The 26,193-nt window shown below is 49.2% G+C and overlaps 1 protein-coding gene, 1 long non-coding RNA gene and 1 pseudogene across 2 annotated transcripts in view; all 3 read left to right on the top strand.

Moving 5' to 3' along the window:
- SLC2A1 (solute carrier family 2 member 1) overlaps window positions 1-12,116 on the top strand; it is a 28,868-nt gene extending 16,752 nt beyond the window's left edge. Inside the window, exons 3-10 of the mRNA XM_055402314.2 lie at window positions 6,033-6,193; window positions 6,370-6,610; window positions 7,871-8,033; window positions 8,120-8,307; window positions 8,587-8,691; window positions 9,128-9,229; window positions 10,444-10,647; window positions 11,026-12,116. Coding sequence (XP_055258289.1) covers window positions 6,033-6,193; window positions 6,370-6,610; window positions 7,871-8,033; window positions 8,120-8,307; window positions 8,587-8,691; window positions 9,128-9,229; window positions 10,444-10,647; window positions 11,026-11,226 — 1,365 coding nt within the window. The 3' untranslated portion in view covers window positions 11,227-12,116. The remainder of the gene's footprint in view (window positions 1-6,032; window positions 6,194-6,369; window positions 6,611-7,870; window positions 8,034-8,119; window positions 8,308-8,586; window positions 8,692-9,127; window positions 9,230-10,443; window positions 10,648-11,025) is intronic.
- A 4,113-nt stretch (window positions 12,117-16,229) lies between these two features.
- Window positions 16,230-26,193, top strand: part of LOC129540829 (uncharacterized) — a 39,660-nt gene continuing 29,696 nt past the window's right edge. Inside the window, exon 1 of the long non-coding RNA XR_016037168.1 lies at window positions 16,230-16,321. This is a non-coding gene — a long non-coding RNA (uncharacterized LOC129540829). The remainder of the gene's footprint in view (window positions 16,322-26,193) is intronic.
- LOC148777993 (protein BEX3-like) lies at window positions 16,320-20,376 on the top strand (annotated as a pseudogene).

Raw genomic sequence — 26,193 nt, 5'->3', positions numbered from 1 at the left:
TTGTTTGCCAAAGGAGGAACTTGGTCTAGAGAGCAGGCGAGGTCTGCCCAGGACAGCCCAGCTTGGTGAGTGAAAGTACTTGGAGGCAAGACGGACTTCCCAGCCCAGGCCCCAGGCAGCATCTCCTCCTGGATCCAAAGAGCTCTGGGCCCCTCTCTGTTCCGCTCATCTCCACTTACACAGACTCTCACACTTACCATGCACCAGTTGTTGTTCCCAATGCATTAGAAATAGTAATTTAATCGTTACTTTCAGTAACTCCATTAGGTAGACACAGTAATCCCTGTTTTATAAGAAACTGGGGAACAGAGACGTTAAGGAATTAAACCAAGGACACACAGCTAGCGATAGAGCTGGGATTTAAATCCAGGAAGCCTGGCTCCAGCCTGCGTTCTTGACCTCCTGCAGAAGAAAAGGCAGTTGCGCTTACAGACGCCGACAACTGCTGCCCAGCTGCCCCTCCCTGCTCCGACTTCAGGCAAGTCAGGCTTAATGGCGCACAGATGCCTCAGGCCCCACCCACAGCTGCACGGCCTCTCACCCACGGCAGGCTGCCGCCGCTCCATCATCCCCAGCCCCCCAGATTCTTGGCTTGTTTTTCAATTAGTGACAGCGCTTTCAGCCTCTAGCCCTGTGCTGCGGCCCAGATGAGCCAGGCGTCCCCGTGCTGAAACTTAGTGTAGAGGGGGCACACAGGGCCCCACAGTTACCTGTCCCAGTCAGCTGTCCAGGATAGCAATGGAAAGGCAGACAGACTGGTGGAAGCAGACAAGGGGGAGGGTACCTGGCCCTTGGAGCAGGGTTTTTCTCAATATCGTAGACATTTGGGGTCAGATCTTTGGCATTACAGGGGCTGTCCCACGCATTGTAGGATGTTTAGCAGCATCCCTGGCCTCTACCCCCACCAGGGTGACAACCCAAAATGTCTCTGAACATCACCCCTCCCAGGGCGGAGGGGGACCAAGTTGCCCCTGTTTGGGAACCACTGCAGTAATGAGGTGATTATGAAGGCTCTCCAGAGGAGGGAGAGTGCCCAACAGCTTACCAGGCAGAAGGCAAAGGAGGGGCAAGGTGAAGGTACAGAGGTGTGGGGTGCTCAGATGGCACTGCCACGTGGGGGCGTGGCCACATGGGGTGGGAAGAGATACTTCATCCTGAGGGTGTGAGCTGTGACAGGGGAGATGAAGATCTGTTTGCAGGGAGACCCCAGAGGCCAAGGACCAGTGAGGAGGTCAGAGCGAAGGCTTGGAGAGAAGCCAGGTCAGGACTCTTCCAGAAAAGCAACCTGGGTGGTCTGGTCATCTGCTCTGGGGGTGGGGCCCAGCTTTGAGCTCCATCTGGCTGCCTGGGCCTCTTCCCCAGGCCCTTGGGAGAGGCCCTGGGGGACCCAGAAGCTATCTGTCCAGCCACATCTGGAGCATCTGTCTCTGAACTCCCAGCTGACCCTGGGGCGTGGCTGAGCCGGCTGTGGAGACATCCCCTCTGGGCTGAGGGGTGGGGGCAGCCCCAGATGTGGGGGAGAGGTGGGGAGGGAACGGGAAACAGGGACTGAACTGGACAAGCCGGCCCTTTCTTCCTTCTAACTGGAGCTCAAAGACTGAGTGGCTGTTTAACCCCATCATCCTGACAGTACTTCTAAAAGAGAGAAGAAAGTGTTGAGAGAGCACCGATCTCCCTCTCCAGGGAGGAAGACCGGCCAGAAGTTCCAAAACATATACCCCTTCTCTTGGCAGTAGTCTGGAATTCTAGAACACGGGTTGGCAGGGGGACCAAATCTAGCCAGCAGCCTGTTTTTGTAGGGTCTGTGAGCTAAGAATGATTTTTCCCATGTTTAGAAGTTTGAAAAGAAAGGAAAGAAAAATAAGCAACAGAGAAGAGGCCATATGTGGTCAGCAAACCCTAATATTTTCTATCTAGCCTTTTATATGAATTGTTTATGCCAATCCCTGATCCAAATTTTGACTTGTATGCTCCCTGCTGACAGGGGACTCACTACCTGTAACATGGGTAATCTTATCTGAAAGCTCTCCTCACCCCCCCACCCCACCCCCAGATGAAGTCTGTGCCCTGGGGCTCTGCAGACCTGCTGGGTCCCTCAGCCTGGGGCTGCCAGCAAGGTCTGAAGATAGAGTTTTACTCCCCAAGGCAAGCACCTAGTTATTCAAGTTCTTTCTCATACTATACATTCCTTAGGCTAATGCTTTGTTTTTCAGCGATTTAAAAATGGAAAACTGTCCCTAATGCTCCTCTCAAGGAGGTGGCTTCTCTTCTTGAGACAACAGTGACACGCGAAACAGCTTACTCCAGACAGGGGGTTCTGCCTCACGCCCAGAGCCTCATTACAGACACTGCCCTGACACAGAGGAAGTCAGAACTTCCGCTCTAGACGGGCAGATGTGTGGTCCTTCACCCACAGTTACTCAGGCATGGAAGGGAAGGGGGTGTCAGACGTGATATACACCTCTTCCCACCCTCACCCCTAGGAGAAGGGCTGGAATGAGGAAAAGCTTATTACTGGAAAGGGATGGCAGCTGCCCAGGGCCATCCTGCTTCTCCATGCTGGCCTCAACAGTATCGCCAAGTGAGACTGTCCTCTGGCTCCAACGAGGGGATGCCTGGACAGAGAGTCTGGCGCCAGGGCCAACCAGGACCTGCCCTTTCTTCTCAGCACACAGCGGAAAAGGACTGCGAACAGGCTGGGACGGGGAGCAGAGACAAGGAGGGCTGAGCCTGGTCCACTTGACTTCCAGGGCTTGACTGCCAAGTCTGGGAGTAATGGTGGGAATCGGAATCTGGCTTCAGTGGGTGGGAGGAGTCAGGAGCGGAGTCCAGGTGAGCCCTAGGACAGGCGCTGCGTGGGTAGAGAGGAGGACAGGTTAGGAGGTGAATTTGAGGGACAGGACCTGCTGAGTGACTGGATGTGGGGCAGTGGCAGGACCAAGGGGTATCTCCCTGGCTTGTAACCAGAATGTGAGGCTGGAGCATTCAGAAGATGTGAGCCGGGTCTGCGGAGGCTGCCAGGAGCCTCAGTGTGGAGACTGGGTCTGTGGGATCCAGTTAAGGAAGCTAAGGAGGCTCTGACAGGAAAGAATCTCCCTGCAATGCAGGAGACCCAGGTTCAATCCCTGGGCTGAGAAAGATCCCCTGGAGAAGGCAATGACAACCCTCTCCAGTATTCTTGCCTGGAGAATTCCATGGACAGAGGAGCCTGGTTGCAAAGAGTCAGAACTGAGCAATTAACACTAAGGAGGCTCTTCTTCCCTGAGGGCCTCCCAGCCATTGCTGGATGATGCTGAGGGCAGTGGCTGGGTGGAAGAGGTGACCCTAGAACTTCTCCCCATGTAGGGTTGTTCTGTTCTTGAGGGATCCTCTGCCTTTCCTGAGCCAAGGGTCAACTTCACCCCCCACATAGGCCATGGACCCCCAGCTGGGGAGGACAGAGAGCCTACACACCACACGCAGGAAAGGAAAACCTCACTTGGCTTCTTCTCACAAATCTCAAGCACCAGGTCCAGAGACAAGAACCCGTTAGGCAGCCTCCACTCTGCCAGGAGGTGCTGCTGGGGGTGAAGAGGATGAACCTGGGGCCAGGATGGAGGGGGTTGGCTGCTCAGCCTCCCTCAACCCCATACAGTGGTCAAAGCAGCAAGGGGCTCAGGAACCAAGAAAGAGTGAGCCTGGGACAGGGTTTGGTCCCTCTGACTTGTCACCACATTCAGGAGATGTAACTGGGGAGGCTCTGGCGACACCTCACTTACATATGGGTCCTCAACATCTCCAGCCAAACCCCAAGGAGAAGGTTAAAGACCTCAGCCTCATGCCCTTAAACCCATTTAGGTAGTAAGCACTCTACTTAAATACTATACATGTTGACTCTTCACACACAATTCAGACGAGCTTCGATAACTGGTTTGGCAGATTTTAAAACGGATGTGTGGAGAGCTCTGTGAGACAAGCATCTGAACCACAGAGGGTGGGGGTAAACTACAGAATGCAAAAATTGAATGTCACCTGGCGCAAACACCTCACCTTGGCCCTGCAGAGCCCCAGGGTCAGGAGTGCCCTCGAGCCCTGCTTGTACATCCAGTTGCTCAGGGCAGCAGAGGGTGAGAGACCGGAGGGAGAAAGATTTCCACCCAGGCAATGGGCCCCCCAAGGAGTGAGGGTCACTTATCTGGGCAGTTCCCTTATCCAGGACAGCTTGCTCTGTGCAGAGCCTGATAAATGGAGCATTGCTGTGCCCAAGCAGTCCTCCTCTGGGCTTGGGTTTGTCCCTTGAAGAACACAAGCACTTTGTGTTTGGTTGAAATCTGCTTTCTGTGCCCCTGGTAGAAGTAAGGGCTTCTAGGAGGAGAGCCTAAGCCCTTTCATGGCTTCCTTCATCCTGCATGAGCCCTGGGATAGGCCCTGGGGTGAATCCACTGGGGTCCCTGCCCTCAGGAAGGATGGACTCCTGGAACCCTCTGAGCTGGATTTCAAAAGGTTTCAGCTTGGTAAGGCAGGACAGGTCCTCAGGGGGAGTAACCGCGGAAGGTGGGGAACTGGTGCATAGGCCAAAGGCAGAGACACTAACTGCCAGGTGCCATGATTTTGACTCATGGGATGCAGGCTCCATCAGGCTTTGTCAGTGGCCTGCACTGCCCTTGAGTCAGAAGCAAAACATGGTGGGCTCCTCGGCTCAGTGGTGGTCCCAAGCACCGTGTGAGGACTGCAAGTGTGTTTCATTAATTCCCCACAGCACTATGAAGTGGGTATTGCTAACATCATCATTCGAGATACAATCACTTGCCCTAGAGATGAGTGGTAGAGCTGAGTCTGAACTTGGTGGAGTCCAACTTCCCTGGACAGACAAATAGATCACTGAGTGGGCATTCCTGGGACCGTGGGGCTTAGGAAGGTTAGGGACAGTCAAAGAGCAGTGCCGACGGAAATCGTACTGTGTGAGAGACTGCATACTGCCCAGTGTACCCGAACTTGCAGTGGGGAGGGGTGCGCCTGGGTTGGGCTGGTGTGGAGTTGAGTTTGAGCTGCAGGTGGTGAGGGCAGCAGGGGCATGCAGGTTTGTGACTTGCTGAAGCCAGGAACACTCAGATTATGTGAGCATGAGTGTGTGTGTGAGTGTGTGATGGCCTGGGCACACAGGAAGTTGTTTCTGGGTACACTGGGCCTGTGCCCAGCTCCGCATGTGGCTGGGTGGGTCTGGCCCATGCTGAGGCCCTGGGCATGTATCTGCGTCACCTGAGAGTGGAGTGACTGTGCTCCCTGCCTGCCACACTCCTGGGCCTGATGGCCAGGCCCTCCCCTTGGTGGGGGCAGGGCTAGTGGGCAGGCCTGTTCTGGGACAGGTGTCTCCAGTTCCTGGGACTGCTTCCTTGTCTGTAGCTTTTCCCCGAACCTCCCAGCTGGGCAACTGGGAGAGAGGACGAGGCCATGGGTCCTTCAGGGGGGATCTCCCAGGCCAGCCGGGAGGGGCTGGGCCTGAGGAATAGAAAGCAGCAACTTGCTCTCACGAGCATCTGGGTGCAAGGTGCTCACACCAGGGCCTGAGTGCAAAGGGAGCCTGCCCTTCCCTTCCTCCCAGGGCCCCTGTTCAGCTGTATTTCCTCCCCAGGAAGGGGGTTGGGAGAGAGCCAGAGTGGCCAGTGGCCTTAGGCACCTTGAAGGAGAAGGGGGCATGCAGGCAGAAGCGCTGTCTCTGAGCCCCTCTGCACTGCCTGAGCCCCCAGTGCCGGTCACTTGCCGTCATCCCCAGGAAGCCCTGCAGAGCACTGGAGACCACAGGGCCTGGAACCTGCACCTGGGGGAGGTGGCAGAGCTGGCACCACTCTCCCTGAAGACAGAGTCCAGCCGCTTGTTTCTCGCGGGAGGTGGGGGTGGGGGGACTGAAGCCCACAGAAGGGGAGGGGCCGGGGGCTGGGCCTCTGGGCCCCTTCCAGAATCCTGGGGTAAAATGGTCCTCTTTGAGGAGGAGTTTGAGGGAAGAGGACCACTGGGTCCTGGCCTCACCCACCAGGCTACTGCTTCTCCTGCAGGTGATTGAAGACTTCTACAACCAGACGTGGATCCAGCGCTATGAGAAGCCCATCCCACCCGCCACGCTGACCACGCTCTGGTCCCTGTCCGTGGCCATCTTCTCGGTGGGAGGCATGATTGGTTCCTTCTCCGTGGGCCTTTTTGTTAACCGTTTTGGCCGGTGAGCAAAAGGGGTTCTGGCCCTGCCCAGGGAGTCCCAGCTTGGAGTCAGGGGGTGAGGGGGCCTTTCCTGCCTGTCCTAGGGAATTATCTATGACCCAGCCCCTCGGGTTTCCAGGGGTCTCCAGGGACCTGCCTGACCTGTGACCTCCTCCACTCCTCACCTGCTCCCTGCAGGCGGAATTCAATGCTGATGATGAACCTACTGGCCTTCGTGTCCGCTGTGCTCATGGGCTTCTCAAAACTGGGCAAGTCCTTTGAGATGCTGATCCTGGGTCGCTTCATCATTGGTGTGTACTGCGGCCTGACCACTGGCTTTGTGCCCATGTACGTGGGAGAGGTGTCCCCCACGGAGCTTCGAGGGGCCCTGGGCACCCTGCACCAGCTAGGCATCGTCGTCGGCATCCTCATCGCCCAGGTAAGCACCCACCCATGGCTCTGTCCCCAGGGTGTGTGTCGAGATTCGACTCCTTGCCCAACCTTCCACAGCCCCGCAGAGGACAGCCTCGTGGACACATCCAAGGCGCAGGACCCAAGAACACACCACGTTCATCATCCTCCCCGCTTCCCCATTCCTGGTGGGAGAGCATGTCCAGTTGCCTTGACCCTTCTCATCCCCGCCCAGTCAGCTTTGCATCCTTTCTTCTCACCCTGGGGACCCAAGCACAGGGCAGCCTACCGGTTTCTCAACATGCCGTCTCTCCCACACCTCCGGGCCCTGACACCTGTATATATGTGTGCACCCCTCTCTCTCAGGGCTCTCCCTTCTCCATCCCCAAGTCATCTTGTGGCAGAGTAGCAGTCCCCCTGTCCCCTGCCAGACACATTTGCCATCCTGCTATCTTATCCCACCGGGCCCGCCCCCACCCCGCCCCTGCCCAGTGCTGTTAAGCAGGTCCTGCTTCCCCCTTCGGAGAAGGCAATGGCAAGCCACTCCAGTACTCTTGCCTAGAAAATCCCATGGATGGAGGAGCCTGGTAGGCTGCAGTCCATGGGGTCGCTAGGAGTCAGACATGACTGAGCGACTTCACTTTCCCTTTTCACTTTCACACATTGGAGAAGGAAATGGCAACCCACTCCAGTGTTCTTGCCTGGAGAATCCCAGGGACGGGGGAGCCTGATGGGCTGCCCTCTATGGGGTCACACAGAGTCGGACATGACTGAAGTGACTTAGCAGCAGCAGCTTCCCCCTTGTCACAGATGAGGAAACCAAAGTTCAGAGATGTTAAGTGAAAGTCGCTCAGGTGGGTCCGACTCTTTGCGACCCCATGGACTATGCAGTCCATGGAATTCTCCAGGCCAGAATACTGGAGTGGGTAGCCTTTCCCTTCTGGGATCTTCCCAACCCAGGGATCGAACCCAGGTCTCCCGCATTGTGGCAGATTCTTTACCAGGTGAGCCACAAGGGAAGCCCAAGAATACTGGAGTGGGTAGCCTATCCCTTCTCCAGCGGATCTTCCTGACCCAGAAATCGAACCGGGGTCTCTTGCATTGCATTCTTTACCAACTGAGCTATGAGGGAAGCCCCTCAGAGACGTTAAGCCTCACATTAGCGGCACAACTAGACTCAGAACTAGAGCCCGCTTTCTAAAGCAGGGAAAGTCCCCTGGGCGGAGCCGGGCAGGAGCGAGCCCTGAGCCGATCGCTCACAGCCGCTGCTCCGCCCTGCGTCCCTCAGGTGTTCGGCCTGGACTCCATCATGGGCAACCAGGAACTGTGGCCCCTGCTGCTGAGCGTCATCTTCATCCCGGCCCTCCTGCAGTGCGTCCTGCTGCCCTTCTGCCCCGAGAGCCCCCGCTTCCTGCTCATTAACCGCAACGAGGAGAACCGGGCCAAGAGCGGTACGGCGGGCCCCGCCCCTCCCCGGCCCCGGCCCCCGCCTCCTCCCCGCGCTGAGCCACCCCCGCCTTCCCTCCGGCCCCCTTAGTGCTGAAGAAGCTGCGTGGGACCGCGGACGTGACCCGCGACCTGCAGGAGATGAAGGAGGAGAGCCGGCAGATGATGCGGGAGAAGAAGGTCACCATCCTGGAGCTGTTCCGCTCGGCCGCCTACCGCCAGCCCATCCTCATTGCGGTGGTGCTGCAGCTGTCCCAGCAGCTGTCCGGCATCAACGCTGTGAGTGCCCCGTACCCGCCCTCTCGTGTGCGCCCCGCCAATCCCTGGGGCCCAAGGCGTGCTGTGGACAGATCCCACACCCGAAACAGCAGTCGGACCCCTGCCAGAGGAGCAGCTCTCCTTTAGAACCCAAACTCAGAAGGGCCCTGGTGCAGTGTCCTCTGCATGCTTTACTGACCGTGTGTCCTGCACCCACTGGGACAGAGGCCGGGGAAGAGCCATAGCACCCAGCTGAGCTCCGACTACCCAGCTGAGCCCGACTACTTCTGTGTCCCGTAGGTTTTCTATTACTCCACAAGCATCTTCGAGAAGGCAGGGGTGCAGCAGCCGGTGTATGCCACCATCGGCTCCGGCATCGTTAACACAGCCTTCACTGTCGTGTCGGTGAGTCTTCCGCGTCGTTGCCCACAGCCAGCCAGCAGCTGGGGTCCAGCTTGTGGCCTCGGGGCCTCGTGATCGAATAGCAGTCTTTACTGCGAGCCAGGCAGGCATCACGTGCTCCATAAGTGCTCTCTCATTTCATCTTCAACAACTTGTCAAGTTCATTACTGGGATCAAACAGTTGACACTGATGTTCAGAGAAGTGCAACGGCTGGCCCAAGGCCACAGCCAGAATGCTCAGCTGTCTGGCTCTCGCAGGCAGCTCTCACCCCCTGGGATCCTATGTAGTCCCTGAGCCCAGCCCCAAGGGAAGCGATCCATCTGCCACTCCATCTCTGCATTGTCCTGTAGCTTTCCCAGCACTTGGGACCCGCCTGAAGGAAGGGTGTGTTCGGAGGGGCACCAGGAGGGGAGGCACTGACACACTGTCTGCCCACAGCTGTTTGTGGTGGAACGAGCTGGCCGGCGGACCCTGCACCTCATAGGCCTGGCCGGCATGGCAGGCTGTGCAGTGCTCATGACCATCGCGCTGGCGCTGCTGGTGAGTTCCTGTGCTCTGGGGGAGAGGGGGTGGTGGGGGGCAGTATGGGGGAGGGGGAGAGGAGAGGGGAAGGGGGAGCTCACGTGGGCCTCCCAAGGTGCTCATCTCAGCCCCAGGCTGGCCAACAGCATCCTGACCCCAGGTGGGGCTGCCCTCCCCCTCGTTCTGCTCCACCCACAGCCCCGGGCTTGAGCCGGACAGGACATTCGGCTTCCTTGGGCTGTCTCTTTCCACTCTTATCTGGTCTTGAACCAGCTCCTCCCTGCCAGGTGCTTTCTCACCACCACACCTCCAGCCCCGCAAGTTCCCTCGCCCCTGGAGCTGCTCTGCAAAGTCTTCCTCTGCAGCCTCAAGTCTTCCTGTAAACAGACCTAGAAAGCAATGCCCTCCTTACTACAGAGGCGTGGAAACATGCCTTATCACACTCAGTCTCAGGACGCATAACAGTAGTTCAGTCAACATTTCCACTTCTCCAGTGAGGAAACCTCCCCCTCCCCCCCCTTTCCCGGTGAGGTTAGTCATGCAGCAGATAAAGCCAGGAATCAACCTCAGGTCTGCTGGCCCCAAGCCTGTGACTATAACCTCTATGATAACCTTATCCCAGGCACTTCACACACCACTCACTTGTCCTATGTTTGGGCAAGGAAAACACCAGGGCACTCATTTTACAGCTGCACCAAGGCTTACAGAGTACGTTGATGACTGAGAGGCCCAGCATGCCATAGGTGATAAGCAGGGGATCTGGGATCTGGAACAAAACCATGTAACTCTTCTACTGTGGTCTCCTCGAGAATGGCTCTCTGTGGAACTTCATGCCTGCCCAATGCTGGTCCTGAGCTGGGTACCTTACAAGCCTCTGACAGCCACCCCCAAGAATGTTCTTCCACGTCCTATAGCCATAAGCAGACTGCTGCAGAGCCAGAGCCAGGGGACCACAGGGACCTCTTCTTAGCACCTCCTGCGTGCAACTACATGACCGTTCCTGGAGGCAGATGCAAGCTCACAACCACCAAGCAGGGCTTAAACTGTTTTGTTCAGATGAGAACGCTGAGACCTGGCACAGGCTACCGAAGTCACACAGCAAATGTGTGACAAGCCTGAGCCTCCTGCCTGCCAGAGTTCTTAGCCTGTCCTGGGCTGCCCCTGAAGTGGGTTTCCTCTGAGGACCCAGCACAGCCCAGCCTAACTTTCCTCCCCTCTCTCACCCTCAACAGGAGCGGCTGCCTTGGATGTCCTACCTGAGCATCGTGGCCATCTTTGGCTTCGTGGCCTTTTTTGAAGTGGGCCCAGGCCCCATCCCATGGTTCATTGTGGCTGAACTCTTCAGCCAAGGCCCTCGCCCTGCTGCCATTGCCGTCGCCGGCTTCTCCAACTGGACCTCGAATTTCATTGTGGGCATGTGCTTCCAGTATGTGGAGGTGAGAGCCCGAGTCCCCACACTTCAGCGTTTCTCTCTTGCACACAGGACCCTATAGCGCTGTGCAAAATGCTGTCCTTGCTGTTCTTACTGGAATCACACTGGGGAGGAAAGAGGCTCAGAAGGCCAGGTTATGGGCTCGGAACCCTGACTCCACTCCAGGGTTCTTCCCTTAGCTTTGAATTGTCTATTCTGTTCTGCCATCAGAATCTGCTTCTATCACATGCCAGGTGCAGCAGAGTCCTGTGTTGTAGTGCTCCTGGGTTGTAGGTGGGTGTTCCCTTTTTCCGATCAAGGACCCAAAGGTAAAGTGACAGTCCATCGTAAGGGTAGGATGTAGGGTCAGGTCTCCAACCAAGTGTTTCTATGTGTCTTTCAGCAACTGTGCGGCCCCTACGTCTTCATCATCTTCACTGTGCTCCTGGTTCTGTTTTTCATCTTCACCTACTTCAAAGTTCCCGAGACAAAAGGCCGGACCTTCGATGAGATTGCTTCCGGCTTCCGGCAGGGAGGAGCAAGCCAAAGTGACAAGACACCTGAGGAGCTGTTCCACCCCCTGGGAGCTGATTCCCAAGTGTGAGGTGCCCCACACCGCCAGCCCGGTCTGCTCCCAGCGGCCCAAGGATCTCTGAGAGCACAGGCAGCTGGATGAGACTCTCAAACTGATAGATCTCAGCAAAGCCGGGCCTGGGGCTCCTTCCTTCAGCCAGCAGTGATGTCCAGAAGAATATTCAGGACATTAACGGCTCCAGGATTTTAACAAAAGACTGTTGCTCAGATCTATTCAGACAAGCAACAGGTTTTATAATTTTTTATTACTGATTTTGTTATTATTTTTTTATCAGCCAGAGTCTCCTTCACCCACATCCCTGGCTTCACCCTAAATGGCTCAGTGCCTGAGGGTGGGGACCAAGCCCTGCCTAGACACTTGCCTTCTTTGCCAAGCTAATCTGTAGGGCCGGACCTATGACCTAAGGACACACTAATCGAACTGCAAATTATGAGTCTTCTACTCCAAGAGGTGGCTATGGCCACCCCTTCTGTGGGCCTGTGTCTCCCAAACCTAGGAGTCAGGCTCCGTTAGGTTTTGCCTATTCCCGTCTCTTCCTACCCAACCACTCAAATTAATCTTCCCTTGCCTGAGACCAGTTGGGAGCGCTGGAGTGCAGGGAGGAGAGGGGAAGGGCCAGACTGGGCTGCCAGCTGCTAGTCTCCTTTGCACTGAGGGCCAGACGATCACCATGAGAGGAGGAGGGCCATGGGAAACCGAGAACTCACCATTCAAGAAGACCTGGACGCTCCTGCCCTGCTGTGTATAGTTGGAAGATATTTATATATATTTTTTGGTTGTCAATGTTAAATACAGACACTAAGTTATAGTATATCTGGACAAACCAACTTGTAAATACACCACCTTACTCCCTCTGTAACTTACCTAAGCAGATATAAATGGCTGGTTTTTAGAAACGTGGTTTTGAAATGCGTGTGGATTGAGGGTAGGCAGATTTGGATGGGAATGAGAGAGAAGCCACTCTGAGAACAGCTTCAGACTTTCTGACTCCAAGATCCAGTTATTTCCAAGCATCCGTTGTTCAACACGCTCTACTGCTTAAAAATCTGTTTGATCTCTATTACCTAGAGATTATCTAAAAATTGTGGCATTTGCGGCATTTCCATTTTTCTTCACAAATGATAGCTGGTATTCAAAAGAATGACAGCTATGTGCTTACCTTGATGCTCAGGCCTTGATATGCATTATCTTGAAAGTGAGGTAGGTACTATCTCTGTACATTTGACAGGCTCAAAGAGGTTAATGAGCCTGAAGTTTCACAGCAAATATGCTAAAACCCCTGCTTTTAAGTTATACTGCAGGAATTCCCTGACGCTTTCACTGTGATGGCCCAGGTTCAGTCCTCGGTCAGGGGAACTAAGATCCTGCAAGCCACATGGTGTGGCATAAAAAAAAAATTATACTGCACACCCCCTACCCTATACCTCAGTCCTCCCCTCAAACTCCCATCCCCTCCAATGAACCATGTTCACTGCATGGGCAGAGTGAGCTGTTAAGCTGCCTTTTTCCATCTATTTAATTCAGAATGCCCTGTATGATACAGCTTATAGGCTACTGCACCCTCTGGAAAGATTTCTCATGCCCTTCTCCCAATCCCTGAATTTCAAGAGCACTTTGTTTGTTTCTTTCCTGTGGCATTATATCTTATCACAAGTTCCTATTTCTTCCACTAGCCTCAATTTCATGGAAAGAAGTCAGTTTGATTTTTCTGGGTCTCCAGTACTAAATACAGTCCTTGGCACGGAGCAGGCAGTCAGAAGACAGTTGATGAAATAGAAGCACCAAAGACATTTGTCCCTAGAGGTTCATCTGACAGAATCTTGTGGTGGTTGGGTGGGGGGTGGGTGGGAGGGATATACCTGTGGAAGCTTTCATAACTGCACACAGGTGAAACTGTAAAATCTGCCTGGCATGAAGAGGGGTTGTAAGGAGAGGGCAAGAAGGGAAAGAAAGTACATCCTAGTTGGCAGTGCCTATCTGTATTATCATTAGGTATAAAGAATCTGAAGAGTTAGCTATCATCTCACAAAGAGAGAAGTTCAGAGAAGGGGTGTGCTTCGCCTGAGCAGGGGGGCAGGGTGGCGAACCGATGAAGGGCAGGGGCGATGAAGGAGGCCTCATCATGTCCATGTACTCAAAAGTCTTCTGTTCAAAGGAGTTGGTCCCCAGGGGCCCTAGGCGGGTTAGTGCAAAGAGGCAGAGACTCTGCTGCCAGGTGTGCACTCAGGACTCTTAAAAACACTGGCCGCTGTCCCACCGGATGGAAGGAAACGGACTAGGGGTGGGGTTAGGGCCGAAGAGGCACGCTAGCGGCCAGAACTTAGGGATGCAAAGCAGATGGCCCCGAAATAAGGCAGAGCCCGGAAACACTCTAGCCTCGCCACAGCCCAGGGCTCCAGACCTTGGTTTGAAAAGGTTTCAGAATCCACTCCCGGGTTCCCGCCCTTCACAAGGCTTGCACCAACGTGCTGGATGCCACCATTTCCCAAACTGCGAGGTGCACGCAGGCGCCTGGAGTCCCGGCCCGCCCCAGCCTGGCTCCACAATTCTTAAGGAGGCACAGTTTCCGGTCCCTTGACGCCTGTTCTCTAGAGGCCGCAATCCATTGCGAGTGTAGAAGATTTGGTGCCAAGGCGATCTTTCATCTTCCCCATAGACCCCTAACATTGGGGCTTCAGGGCCGGCTGGGCGCTCGCGCACCCACCTGGTTAGCCTCCATTGTCTACTCGCGGGGAGGGCGGGGCTACGCAGTGTCTTCACCAATCAGAACCGCAATGTTGGGCTGGTGAGGGGCGGGCCCCAGGCTCCCACCAATCACAGCCTGGCTGCTCCGGACGGTGGTCCAGGAACTTGTTAGGGACTCTGTGGTCCTATGTCTTCAGGAGATGCGTTTGCTTTAAGTGCTGGCGACTGTGGCTGGGTTAGCGCTGGCATCCTGAGGAATGTAGCTCACCTGGCATACCTTATAGCACAAAAGGTGACGGCTTGTGACGAAAAGGGGTAAATAGGTAACGGGGCTCCTCCCAAACTCCCTTCTTTTCCAGTGCTTAGCTTACAGTTTTTTGAGAACCTTTATCTGATATCTCAGGCTCAAAAGTCTATTCTCCCTAGATCCCTGGATCAGGTTCCCCCGCTGGACCCCACATTGTCCTGTATTTCCTTCAGCAAAGCCCCCTCCACGCTGTACAGGAGTTGACTTATTCCCCCAGACTGGGGAGGCAACTGCTAAGTCATACCTTTGTTGCCAGTTCCCACTACAGACTGATCAGGATTGCTGAGTGAATTTAGACCTAAAAGAAGTTCCACGATCTGAGTTCTCTCAATGCAGTTTTAGGGAGAAAATCCAACAATTCAGAATGTGTTCTTAATAATGGGGAGAGAATATTCATTCTCTTCTGTGAAAACTACATTTTGATGCCCTTTTTCTTATTCTATGGTTTTTATGTAAGTCTCTTACAAATCTGACCTGTTCTGTTCACTGCCATTGCTGGCCCTGGTTCAGACCACTTTTCTCTACAGAGATCACTGCGGCACCTCCTTACTGCTCTCTTTACTTCCCGTCTCTTTCCCTTCATTCTCCACACAGCAATCTTTGTGATCTTTCTAAAAGGCAAATCTCGGCATGTTTCTCTTCTACTTAAAACCCTTCCTGGGCTCCCATTTCCCTCAGGGTAACATTCAGCTTTCTTAGCCTGGAAACTCAAGGCCGTTTGCAATGTTTCTAGCTCTCAGATACAGCCTCCTCTCTCTCCACTGCCTCCAGGCCCCACCCCCAACCCCCGCCCCACCGCAACCATCCTTCAGGCATTGATCACTCTGTCCTCTGACCTCCACATACTCCTTCCCTATGTGCCTCTGGGTTCCCTTCACAAAGACTGATCCCTCACTTACTCTGTGCTCCACCATATCCCAGGACAGCCCAAGGAGCTGGCTGAGGAAGCTGCTACTTGCTGGGGCTGGCTCACTGATTTCTTGGAACATTGCTGCCAACTAGTGGCTATTGTGTGAATGTGTAGGTGGGGGCTGGTAACCTCAACTTCTCGCTCAGAGGTTAAAGCATCTGCCTGCAATGCGGGAGACCCGGGTTCGATCCCTGGGTCGGGAAGATCCCCTGGAGAAGGAAATGACAACCCACTCTAGTATTCTTGCCTGGAGAATCCCATGGACGGAGGAGCCTGGTAGGCTACAGTCCATGGGGTCGCAAAGAGTCGGACACGACTGAGAGACTTCACTTTCGTGTTTCACTTTCATGTATTGGAGAAAGAAATGGCAACCCACTCCAGTGTTCTTGCCTGGAGAATCCCAGGGATGGGGGAGCCTGGTGGGCTGTCATCTATGGGGTCGCAAAGGGTCGGACACGACTGAGCGACTTCACTCACTCACTCACTCTCATGGATTGAGAGAATTGATTTCTTTGGCAATAACCCTTCACTGGGACTATTACAAAAGATGCTTTTTCAACCCTGTCCCCAGCACCCCAGAATGACTTCCTAGAGCAGCGTCTGACCACATTACAGCTTAATGCTCCCTATTGTCTCGTGGTAAAGCTCAAATTCCATAACCAAGCTGTTAAGATCTTTCACATTCAGGTCCTTGGAGACCTGATCTTCCCAAATGCTCCTTCAACACTTTGCTGCTACTGCTGCTGCTAAGTCGCTTCAGTCGTGTCCGACTCTGTGCGACCCTATAGACGGCAGCCGACCAGGCTCCGCCGTCCCTGGGATTCTCCAGGCAAGAACACTGGAGTGGGTTGCCACTTCCTTCTCCAATGTGTGAAAGTGAAAAAGACCCAGCTAGGCCGAGATACTCAGTGTCCTGGACAGCGCCTCACCTCACTGCCTAACCTTAAAATGTTCTGTCCAAGCTTCTTCTTTCTCCTGGTCTGCTTTTGGTCTCTCCATAAGGCTGTTTGATCTCAAAAAAGACCAAATGAACAATCACTTTCTCTATGAAGAATTTTTTCATTCCTTCAGCAGTTACTTAACAAATACTGTTTACCAAACTTTCTCCTCAGCTGTGTGGTGTCTTGGAAAAAACATGGTTTCTAGAGTCAGATAGAGCTGATTTCAGATTCCGGCCCTGCTACTTAGCTGAAAATCTTTGGGTAAGTCACTCCACCTTTCTGATCTTCAATTTCCTCATCTGTTGTGATACTAAGATGAAATAAGACTATGTATGTATGAGACAAGTGTCCGTTAGAGTTATTCCGTATTTCCCCTTCCACTCCTTTCCTAAAGTCTGGTACTCACCCCAAGGTTTCTGTGAATCCCTGGGATTTCAAGGTCATCTCTGACTGTATGATCTGCAACTCCTAAACTAAAGCAGAAACATCACTTTGCCAACCAAGGTCCATCTAGTCAAGGCTATGAATTTTCCCGTGGTCATGTATGGATGTGAGAGCTGGACTGTGAAGAAAGCTGATCGCCAAAGAATTGATGCTTTTGAACTGTGGTGCTGGAGAAGACTCTTGAGAGTCCCTTGGACTGCAAGGAGATCCAACCAGTCCATTCTAAAGGAGATCAATCCTGGGTGTTTATTGGAAGGACTAATGCTAAAGCTGAAACTGCAATACTTTGGCCACCTCATGCGATGAGTTGACTTACTGGAAAAGAGTCTGATGCTGGGAAGATTTGGGGGTGGGAGGAGACGGGGACGACAAGAGAATGAGATGGCTGGATGGCATCACTGACTCGATGGACATGAGTTTGAGTGAACTCCGGGAGTTGGTGATGGACAGGGAGGCCTGGCGTGCTGTGATTCATGGGGTTGCGGAGAGTCGGACACGACTGAGCGACTGAACTGAACTGAACAGAGTTCCCAGTGCAAGCTCTTTGCTGTCATGGAATCCAGATCTTCAGATTAGTTTCACTTCATTCATTTACTGAGTACCTGCTGGGCACCAGGCGTTATTCTAGTGCTGGGAATCGGCAGTAAACAGAACCAAGATTTGCTTTCTTGGAGCTTACCTTCTGGTAGGGAAAACCAGCAATCAACAAGTATATAATAATGTATCAGATGGTGATTTGTGTTATGGGGAAGAAAAGGCAAACCAAAGAATAGAAGATGATGGATGTGAGCATGGGGTGGGTGGGTCAATTTTAGATGAGATAATTTGAAGGTTGCCCTGAAGGAGTGATAAGTGATAACAAATCTGAATGAGCTAAGAAGTTATAACAAACTTGAATGAAGTAAGGGAGCAAATCAGACCCTTAATTTGGGGGAGAGGCTTTTCTAAGCCAATAGAGCAGCAAGTCCAAAGGTACAAAGGCAGGACCATGTCTGGTGTGTTAAAGGACCAGCTGGACCAGGGAAACAGGGAGATAAGGGCGAAGAGGTGGCAGGACACTAGACCCTGTAGGGCCTCATATGTCACTTGGAGACTTTGGGTTTTATTTTGGGGTTTTATTAATATAAGAAGAAACTTCCCAGTTTTGATATTTTGTTTCCCTTCATTATAATATGCAGTTATGCTCAGCAGGTTAGTTATCATGCTGCTGCTGCTGCTGCTGCTAAGTCGCTTCAGTCGTGTCCAACTCTGTGCGACCCCATAGACGGAAGCCCACCAGGCTCCCCCGTCCCTGGGATTCTCCAGGCAAGAACACTGGAGTGGGTTGCCATTTCCTTCTCCAATGCATGAAAGTGAAAAGTGAAAGTGAAGGCGCTCAGTCGTGTCCAACTCTTAGTGACCCCATGGACTACAGTCTACCAGGCTCCTCCGTCCATGGGATTTTCCAGGCAAGAGTACTGGAGTGGGGTGTCATTGCCTTCTCCGTAGTTCTCATAGGTTAGTGAGCAAATCCATCTTCCTATGACCTACTTTACAACTTTGGAGAGGACCTACATTGTAACACATTTAGTTTTCTATAACAAAAATATAGTTGTAAGGTGAAAACAATCCATAAAGATAATTATGAAAACAAAACTCTGACTCTTACAGAAAATTCACTGGCATTTCCAATAACAAGTCTTAGAAATTCCAATTAATTTATCTTAGCTCTCCAAGATAGAAATAAGTATAAAAAATAAGCACAGACTCCTATCTGGGTATCAACTCCCTACTGCTCTGTGCATGGTGGGCTGGCATCAGACCAGGGGAAGAGGATCAGGTTTGCAGGATTAAGTGGTGTGGCAGCACACTTGTGAGAATCAGAGGAGCAGAAGACAATGAATATAGGCCTAGGAAAACAAAGAAATGGAACAGCCCATGCAGAATGGAGAGAAAGACTGTCCTTTGGGCAGGGGCTAGGGCCACCTGCCAGCTGAAAATAATAGAGGAAGACAGGCTTGCCAACTTGCCCCTAATTTCCAACAGACCATACCCAGTGATGGAGATAGAGATGATATGGAAATATTCATAGCAGAGATGAGAAAACTAAGGGAGCTGCAGCTGAGGAATTGTCTGCGTATTCTTATGGGGAAACACTCTAATCACTGTGACCACCATGAGGAATTTTGCCTTATGCCTTGCCTCCTGCTGTGTTCCGTGAGATTAATAGTGTGATTCCCGCTGTTGTCCTCTTTTTCCTTGCATTTTCCTGATACACCTTTACTGATACATTGGCTGTGAACCTTATGTAATTTCTAAGTGTCAGATGGGTTCTGTGTTACCAGCTTTTAATTGGAGATTGCCTTGGCACTCTAAGTTTCTGTCAACAGTAGAGTTTCACCATTTGCATGGAAAAAATGTAAAGTTAATAAAGCAATTAAAAAACAACAACAGCAAAAAATAATAAGCATAAATTTAACCTAAACTTTATAAAAACTGGGAGGTAGATATTTTCCCTCCTCCCTCCTTTCTTTCTACACAGAGAGTACAAATCTGTTGGTGTTTTGAACTTTCAAATGCACTTGTGTCAACAGGCTTCACTCAGAGTTTCTCAGACAGTACCACTGATTCTTGTAGCCTAGGGTTTAAAATCTAATTTTAAAGGAGGGATCTCAAAGTATTTGGGGGGCCTATAATCTATTTCCACAAACCTGTGATGTAATTATGGTGTGTCATATTGCCCAGGCAGGAATCTTCATCAGTTTTTGTTTTTGTTTTTTTGAGTTTTAAAATGAATTTATTAAAGAATGGTCTTAGGAAGGCAACAGTGTTTGATTTGTCATTTTAACAAAAGTTCTACTTCTTCATGCTGTTTAATAAAGGTAATGTAAGAGGGTACAGAGTGATAAGCTTCTTTCTACTGCAATTATCTGATAATACGGCACAGTATAGTTATTTCCTCAATGCTAGGATACATGTTTTAAAAAGTTTTCCATGCTTTTCTTCAAGAAGCCATGAATGATAACAGGATGTCATTAAAAAGCCATTTCTCCCTATTCATTCTGTAGTAATGGAGCCGGCGTTTTTACCATTACAGGCTACAATTTTCACTTTATCCAATTTAATAAGTTCTGTCACCTCTCTGAATTCAACATCATTCAATTCAAAAGTCTACACATTATTGCAGAATCAGTGCGTATTTAGAAAGCCCTTCAATCCTGTAGATAATGTCTCAGATGTTTGAAATCTCAGTAACTCCTCAGGGAAGGTAGCCAGACATACATAGGCCTGAAACTGACTCTGACCTTTTGAGTCAGTGTTGAATTTACAGCTTTATCAAACTGAAGTAGAACTTGAAGGGCAAGTTGGGGGGTAATGTGTCTAGATGGTATGAGCTCATTGAGGCTTTCCTGAAGACTGCTTCCCATACTGATATTTCTCTACAGCTGATGTGCCATGGCTTAGGAGGGAGAAATTATTTTTCTTATTCAGGCTTGCATTGATGTCCTTGGAAAAGGCACTTACTGCCTAGGAGTGTAGAAAAGCAGTACAGCCAGGAACCCGGCAGGAACCCCACCGCACCCCCGACTCCCCACCTCTCCCATCACTTCCTATTGTCTTTTCACAGAGGTGGGAGTGGAAGTTGACAAGGGAAAGTTACTAACACCTACCCCACAGAACTGTGAGGATTGGGCAAGACCAAGTTGGGATACTCTTATTTTTCCAAGCTGGGATACTCTTAATGTGATGCTTGATTATAGAAATGGTAAAGATTAGGAGCTATTATTATTTTCTGATAACCTTATTTCTCCATCCCTATCATATTCTTTGAGCTCTGCTTACCATTGGCCAAGATTATAGCTAGCCAGTCATCCTGACTAATTGACTACTGAGAAAAAGCCAGGGTGAAAGGGGACTTCTCCCCTCTTTCTGCTTGATGGTTATGTATATTTATGGCCATAGGGATCCCTGGTAGCCAAGTTTCTATTTTTTAATACCAACAATGGCTAATATTTAGCTAGTGAGTGCTATTTGTCAAGCACTGTCCTAAATCTGTGACATATATTAGTACACTAGATCCTTACCAACACCCTAGGTGGTAGGTACTATTATTATTATACCCATTGTATAGATGAGGCAACTTCAGTTGGGCCACCAACATAAACCACACTCTGTAAGTAGCCTCTTATTTCCATTCACAGCTATGAACTGACATGGCCTAGCTGCCTTCTTTGCAATCAAACCAAGAGGGAAAACCAGTCTTATCTCCCATTACTCTGCCTGATAAAGAGGCAGTTATTATTTACACTTATTGCTGAACAAATCAAACATAAAGAAGTCAAGCAGTTCTTTTTTGTCACATCATCATCCTTGGGGCTAGTGCTGTATGCTCCTGCCAAGCACAAGTGCTTAGGTATGTGAATTGCAGTGGGTAAAGATGTGATTTTGAAATAAGAAGCACAGCATTTTAATCCAAGTGATGCTGTGTATTGACTCAGGCCTATCTTAGACTTGGTTTCCTTATCTATGAAATGAGGATAATAAGTGAATCTTTGTCATTGGGTTGCTGTGAGTATTGAAAGAGGAAAGACTTACGGTACCTGGCTCATAGCAAGTGCTCATTCAGTGGTGACTATAATTTTTTTGTTGTTTATTTATTTTTGCTTCCCTTGTGGCTCAGCTGGTAAAGAATCCGCCTGCAATGTGGGAGACCTGGTTTCGATTCCTGGGTTGGGAAGATCCCCTGGAGAAGGGAAAGGCTACCCACTCCAGTATTCTGGCCTGGAGAATTCAGAATTCTGGCCTGGGTTGCAAAGAGTCAGACACGACTGAGCGACTTTCACTTTCACTTTATTTGTTTTAAATTATTTTTTGTAAATTGAGGTATGGTTGATTTGTAGTGTTGTATTAGTTTTATTATTATTATATTGTCACACAGCCAAACTATGCTGGTTCTCTTCAAAATCAAATAGATTCAAAGCAACTTGGTCAAAATCTATAAAATTTTCTTTTATTTTGGAGCAATAGGTGCTGGAACTTAGGCAAACTTTAGCCTTTCATCACATACTTTCAAAAATCATGTCTAACTCAGACATATCTTCAGAGGAAGGCCCTATTAGGAATATTTTATATCAGGACATTTATGGAAAAAGGTGTATTGTTCTCTGAGTAAACTGAAATATCTCAACCAAATTTGCTTCCTCAGTGCTTTTCCCATTTCATTCTTCACACTCAGGTCTGGGATTAAAGGTCATCCCTGGTGGACTGGTTGGACCTCCTTGCCTACCATTTAAAACTCTGTACTCTCTGGCCTGCTTTCTCATACACCCTACCTCTGTGGTGTTGGAGAAGACTTTTTAGAGTCCCTTGGACTGCAAGGAGATCAAACCAGTCAATCCTAAAGGAAATCAGTCCTGAATATTCATTGAAAGGACTGATGCTGAAGCTGAAGCTCCAATACTTTGGCCACCTGATGCAAAGAACTGACTCATTGGAAAAGACCTGGATGCTGGGAAAGATTGAAGGCAGGAAGAAAGGGGACAACAGAGGATGAGATGGTTGGATGGCATCACTGACTCAATGGACATAAGTTTGAGCAAGCTCCAGCAGTTGGTGATGGACAGGGTGGCCTGCCATTCTGCAGTCCATGGGGTCACAAAGAGTTGGACAGGACTGAGCGACTGAACTGAACTGAACCTCTGCTAAAACCCCTAGTTACCTGTAAACTTTTTTGACTAAAAGTCTATTTTGTCTGATGTTAGGATAGCTACCTTTGCTCTCTTTTGTTACTATTTCCTTGGAATCTTTTTCCATCCTTCACTTTCACTCTATTTGTGTCCTTGCATCTAAATGAATCTTTTGTAGATAGCATTTATTGAATTATGTGTTTTCTATCCATTCTGCCAATCTCTTTTTTGATTAGAGAACTTAATCCATTTATATTTAAAGTAATTCCTGGTAAAAGTGAAAGTCACTCAGTCGTGTCTGACTCGTTGTGACCCCATGGACTATACAGTCCATGGAATTCTCCAGGCCAGAATACTGGAGTGGGTAGCCTTTCCCTTCTCCCAGGGGATCTTCCCAACCCAGGGATCGAACCCAGGTCTCCCACATTGCAAGTGGATTCTTTACCAGCTGAGCCACAAGGAAAGCCCAAGAATACTGGAGTGGGTAGCCTATCCCTTCTCTAGCGGATCTTCCCGACAGGAATCGAACCGGGGTCTCCTGCATTGCAGGCCGATTCTTTACCAGCTGAGCTATGAAGGAAGCCCAATTCCTGGTAAGGAAGGACTTCCTTTTATCATTGTACTATTTGTTTACTATATGCCCCCATAGCTTTGTTTATCCCTCACTTCCTGTGTTACTGTCTCCTTTTTTGTTTACTTGATTTTTTGTAGAAAAACATTTGCATTCCTTTCTCATTTTTCTTTGTTCATATTCTATAGTTCTCTTCTTTGTGATTATCATGGGAAGTACATTTAACATCCTAAATTTATTCTAATTTGAATTTATTACAGCTTAACTTCAGTATATGTGCTGCCGAAGCGAGCACTACAGCTTAACTTCAATAAGATACAAAAAGTCTGCTCCTTTATATTGCCATCCCCACCCCTTTTGTGTGCTGATGCCACAGAATTATAGAATTGTGCCCCAAAACATAAATTGATAATTCTTTTAAGTTCATTCAGTTCAGTTCAATCACTCAGTCATGTCCGACTCTTTGCAACCCCATGAATCACAGCATACCAGGCCTCCCTGTCCATCACCGACTCCCGGAGTCCACCCAAACCCATGTCCATTGAGTCGGTGATACCATCCAACCATCTCGTCCCCTGTTGTCCCCTTCTCCTCCTTCCCTCAGTCTTTCCCAGCATCAAGGTGAGTCAGTTCTTTGCATCAAGTGGCCAAAGTATTGGAGTTTCAGCTTCAACATCAGTCCTTCCAATGAACACCCAGGATTGATCTCCTTTAGGATGGACTGGTTGGATCGCCTTGCAGTCCAAGGGACTCTCAAGAGTCTTCTCCAACACCACACTTCAAAAGCATCAATTCTTCAGCGCTCAGCTTTCTTTATAGTCCAACTCTCACATCTATACATGACCACTGGAAAAACCATAAACTAAGTTCATTAGTCTCTCAAATGATGTCACAAACAAAATTTGGAGTTACAAACCAAAGTTAGAATCATACTGGCTTTTAGACTAATAAATGGTTTTTTTTTCCTTTAAATATGTTCGTCTCTCAAAGCATGTTGATAACTAAATATGCAGTTACAAACCATTGTTACAATAATGCTAGCTTTTGTAATTGCCCATGTGTTGTGCTCCAAGTTACTGTCTAATGTTGTTTCATTTCATATTGCAGGACTCCCTTGAGAATTTCTTGCAGGTCAAGTCTATAGATCACAAATTCCTTCAGCTTTTGTTGGAGAATATCTTGATTTCCCCCTCACTTTTTGACAGATAGTTTTGCCAGCTATAAGATTCTGGTTCACAATATTTTTCCTTGAACTCTTTGAATATGTTGGCCCACTGCCTTCTGGCCTCCAAAGTTTTTCATGAGAAATACGTCAAAAATCTTATTGAGGATCCCTCGTGTGTAATAATTTGCTTCTGTCCCACTGCTTTTGTATCTCAACATGAGTCTCTTAGAGTTCATCTTACCTGAAATTCATCGAGCTTCCTAGATGTTTATATGCATATTTTTCATCACATTTGGAAAGTTCTCAAACATTCTTCAGATAATTCTTCCTGCCCCTTTCTCTCTCTTTTCTCATTCTGGGACTCTCACAATGCATACTTGATGTTGTCCGCTTGCTGTTGTCTCACAGGTTCCTTAAGCTCTGTTCACTTTTCCTTCATCTTTTTTCTTTCTGTTCCTCGGACTTAATAATTTCTATTGTCCTATCTTCAAGTTCACTGATTCTTTCCACCTGCTCCAATCTGCATTTGAATCCTCTAGTGAATTTTTCATTTCAGTTATTGTACCTTGTATCTCCAGAATTTCTTTTTGGTTTCTTTCTAGGTTTTCTCTCCCTTTACTGATATTTCTGTTTTGTTCATACATTATTTTCTTGACTTTCTCCACGTCTTCCTTTAAGCATCTTTAAAACAGTTGTTGTAAGGGTTTTCTGGTAGAGTTGTCATCAGACTTTTTTCAGGGATAGTTTCTGTTAGTTTATTTACTTATTTTATTTAAATGGGCCATAGCTTCCTGTTTCTTTGTATGCTTTGTGATTTGTTGTTGTTGAAAACTGGACATTTGAATCTAATAATGTGTTAACTTTGGAAATCATATTCTCCCCCTTCTCAGGATTTGCTCCTTTCTTTGTTTTATTGGTATAGCCTGTCTCTCCACCAAACGTCAGCCTGAGATAGAAACCTAAGATCTCCTCAGGTCTTTTCTGGGTCTTCATCTTTCCCTGGGTATGTGCAGTCACATTCTAATTTTCCTCATATATGCAGTTGTTTTTGAATGTCCTAGTCTTTACTATTTTGGCCCCAAAAGGAGAGAAAGAAAAATGAAGGGTGTGAAAAACAGTACTGGTCCTTTAAATCCCCTGGGAGTCATTTGAGCCAGAGGGAGAATGGCTTGTAATAGTAAGGGAAGAAGCAACAAAAGCTGCCCTCCTCTTTGCACCTCTGTGAGCAGAAACTGCAGTCAAATGCCATTTGCAGCAACATGGATGGCCCTAAAGATTGTCACACTGAATGAAGTAAGTCAGACAGAGAAAGACAAATATCGTGACACTGATATAGGTGGAATCTAAAAAAATTAAAATGATACAAATGATTTTATTCACAAAACAGAAATAGAGTCACAGGCATAGGAAACAAATTTATGGTTACTGGGGGTAAAGGAGGAGGAGGGATATATTGGGAGATTGGGATTGAAATATACACACTGCTGATATAAAACAGGACCTACTGTATAACACAGGGAACTCTACTCAATACTATGTAATGACCTATATGGGAAAAGCATCTTAAAAAGAGTGGATATATATCGAGATAGATAGATACGTATAACTGATTCACTTTGCTGTAAACTTGAAACTAACACAACACTGTAAATCAACTATAATAAAAACTAAAAGAAGCAGCAGCAATCAGAGCACAGATCTCCAGTATTTGGAGGACAGTGTCCTTTTTGCTCACCATGGCTCCCACTAGTTGTGTGTAGGTTACTCAAGAAATGTGTGTGTTGTCTGCCATGAGGCTAGAGTGGAGGATGAGAACCTGCTGCTGTACTGAGAGCTGACACCGACTGAAATTAACTATTTATCACCTAAGCCTTCCCATGGAAGTTTCAAACCTTCAGTAGACTCCAGATCTCCCCAGTATAAAGTTACATCAGACAGATTCTGCCAGTTTGATTGTTGTCTTGGTGTGGGGTACAGATTCCAGGTGCTTCCTATTCTGCCATCTTCCCAGAATCCTCCCTCTGTAATTCTTTTTATGCATCGTTGGATTCTATTTACTAATATTTTCTTGAGAATTTTCGCATCTCTGTTAATGAGATATTTTTCAGTAGTTTTCTCTGTTTGTAAGGCCTTTGTCTAGTTTTGGTGTTAGTTTAATGATGACATCATAGAATGAGTTAGGAAATAGTCCTTCTTGACTCTATCTTCTGGAAGAAATTGTAGAAAATTGATATAATTTCTTCCTTAAATATTTGATAGACTTCACCAGTGAAGCCATCTGGATCTA

Source organism: Moschus berezovskii, chromosome 4, assembly GCF_049115385.1.
Source record: "Moschus berezovskii isolate FMDL1 chromosome 4, NW_MosBer_1.0, whole genome shotgun sequence".
Classification (NCBI taxonomy): domain Eukaryota; kingdom Metazoa; phylum Chordata; class Mammalia; order Artiodactyla; family Moschidae; genus Moschus; species Moschus berezovskii.
The sequence above is the reverse complement of the archived record's forward strand: the minus strand, read 5'-3'. Positions and strand labels throughout refer to the sequence as shown.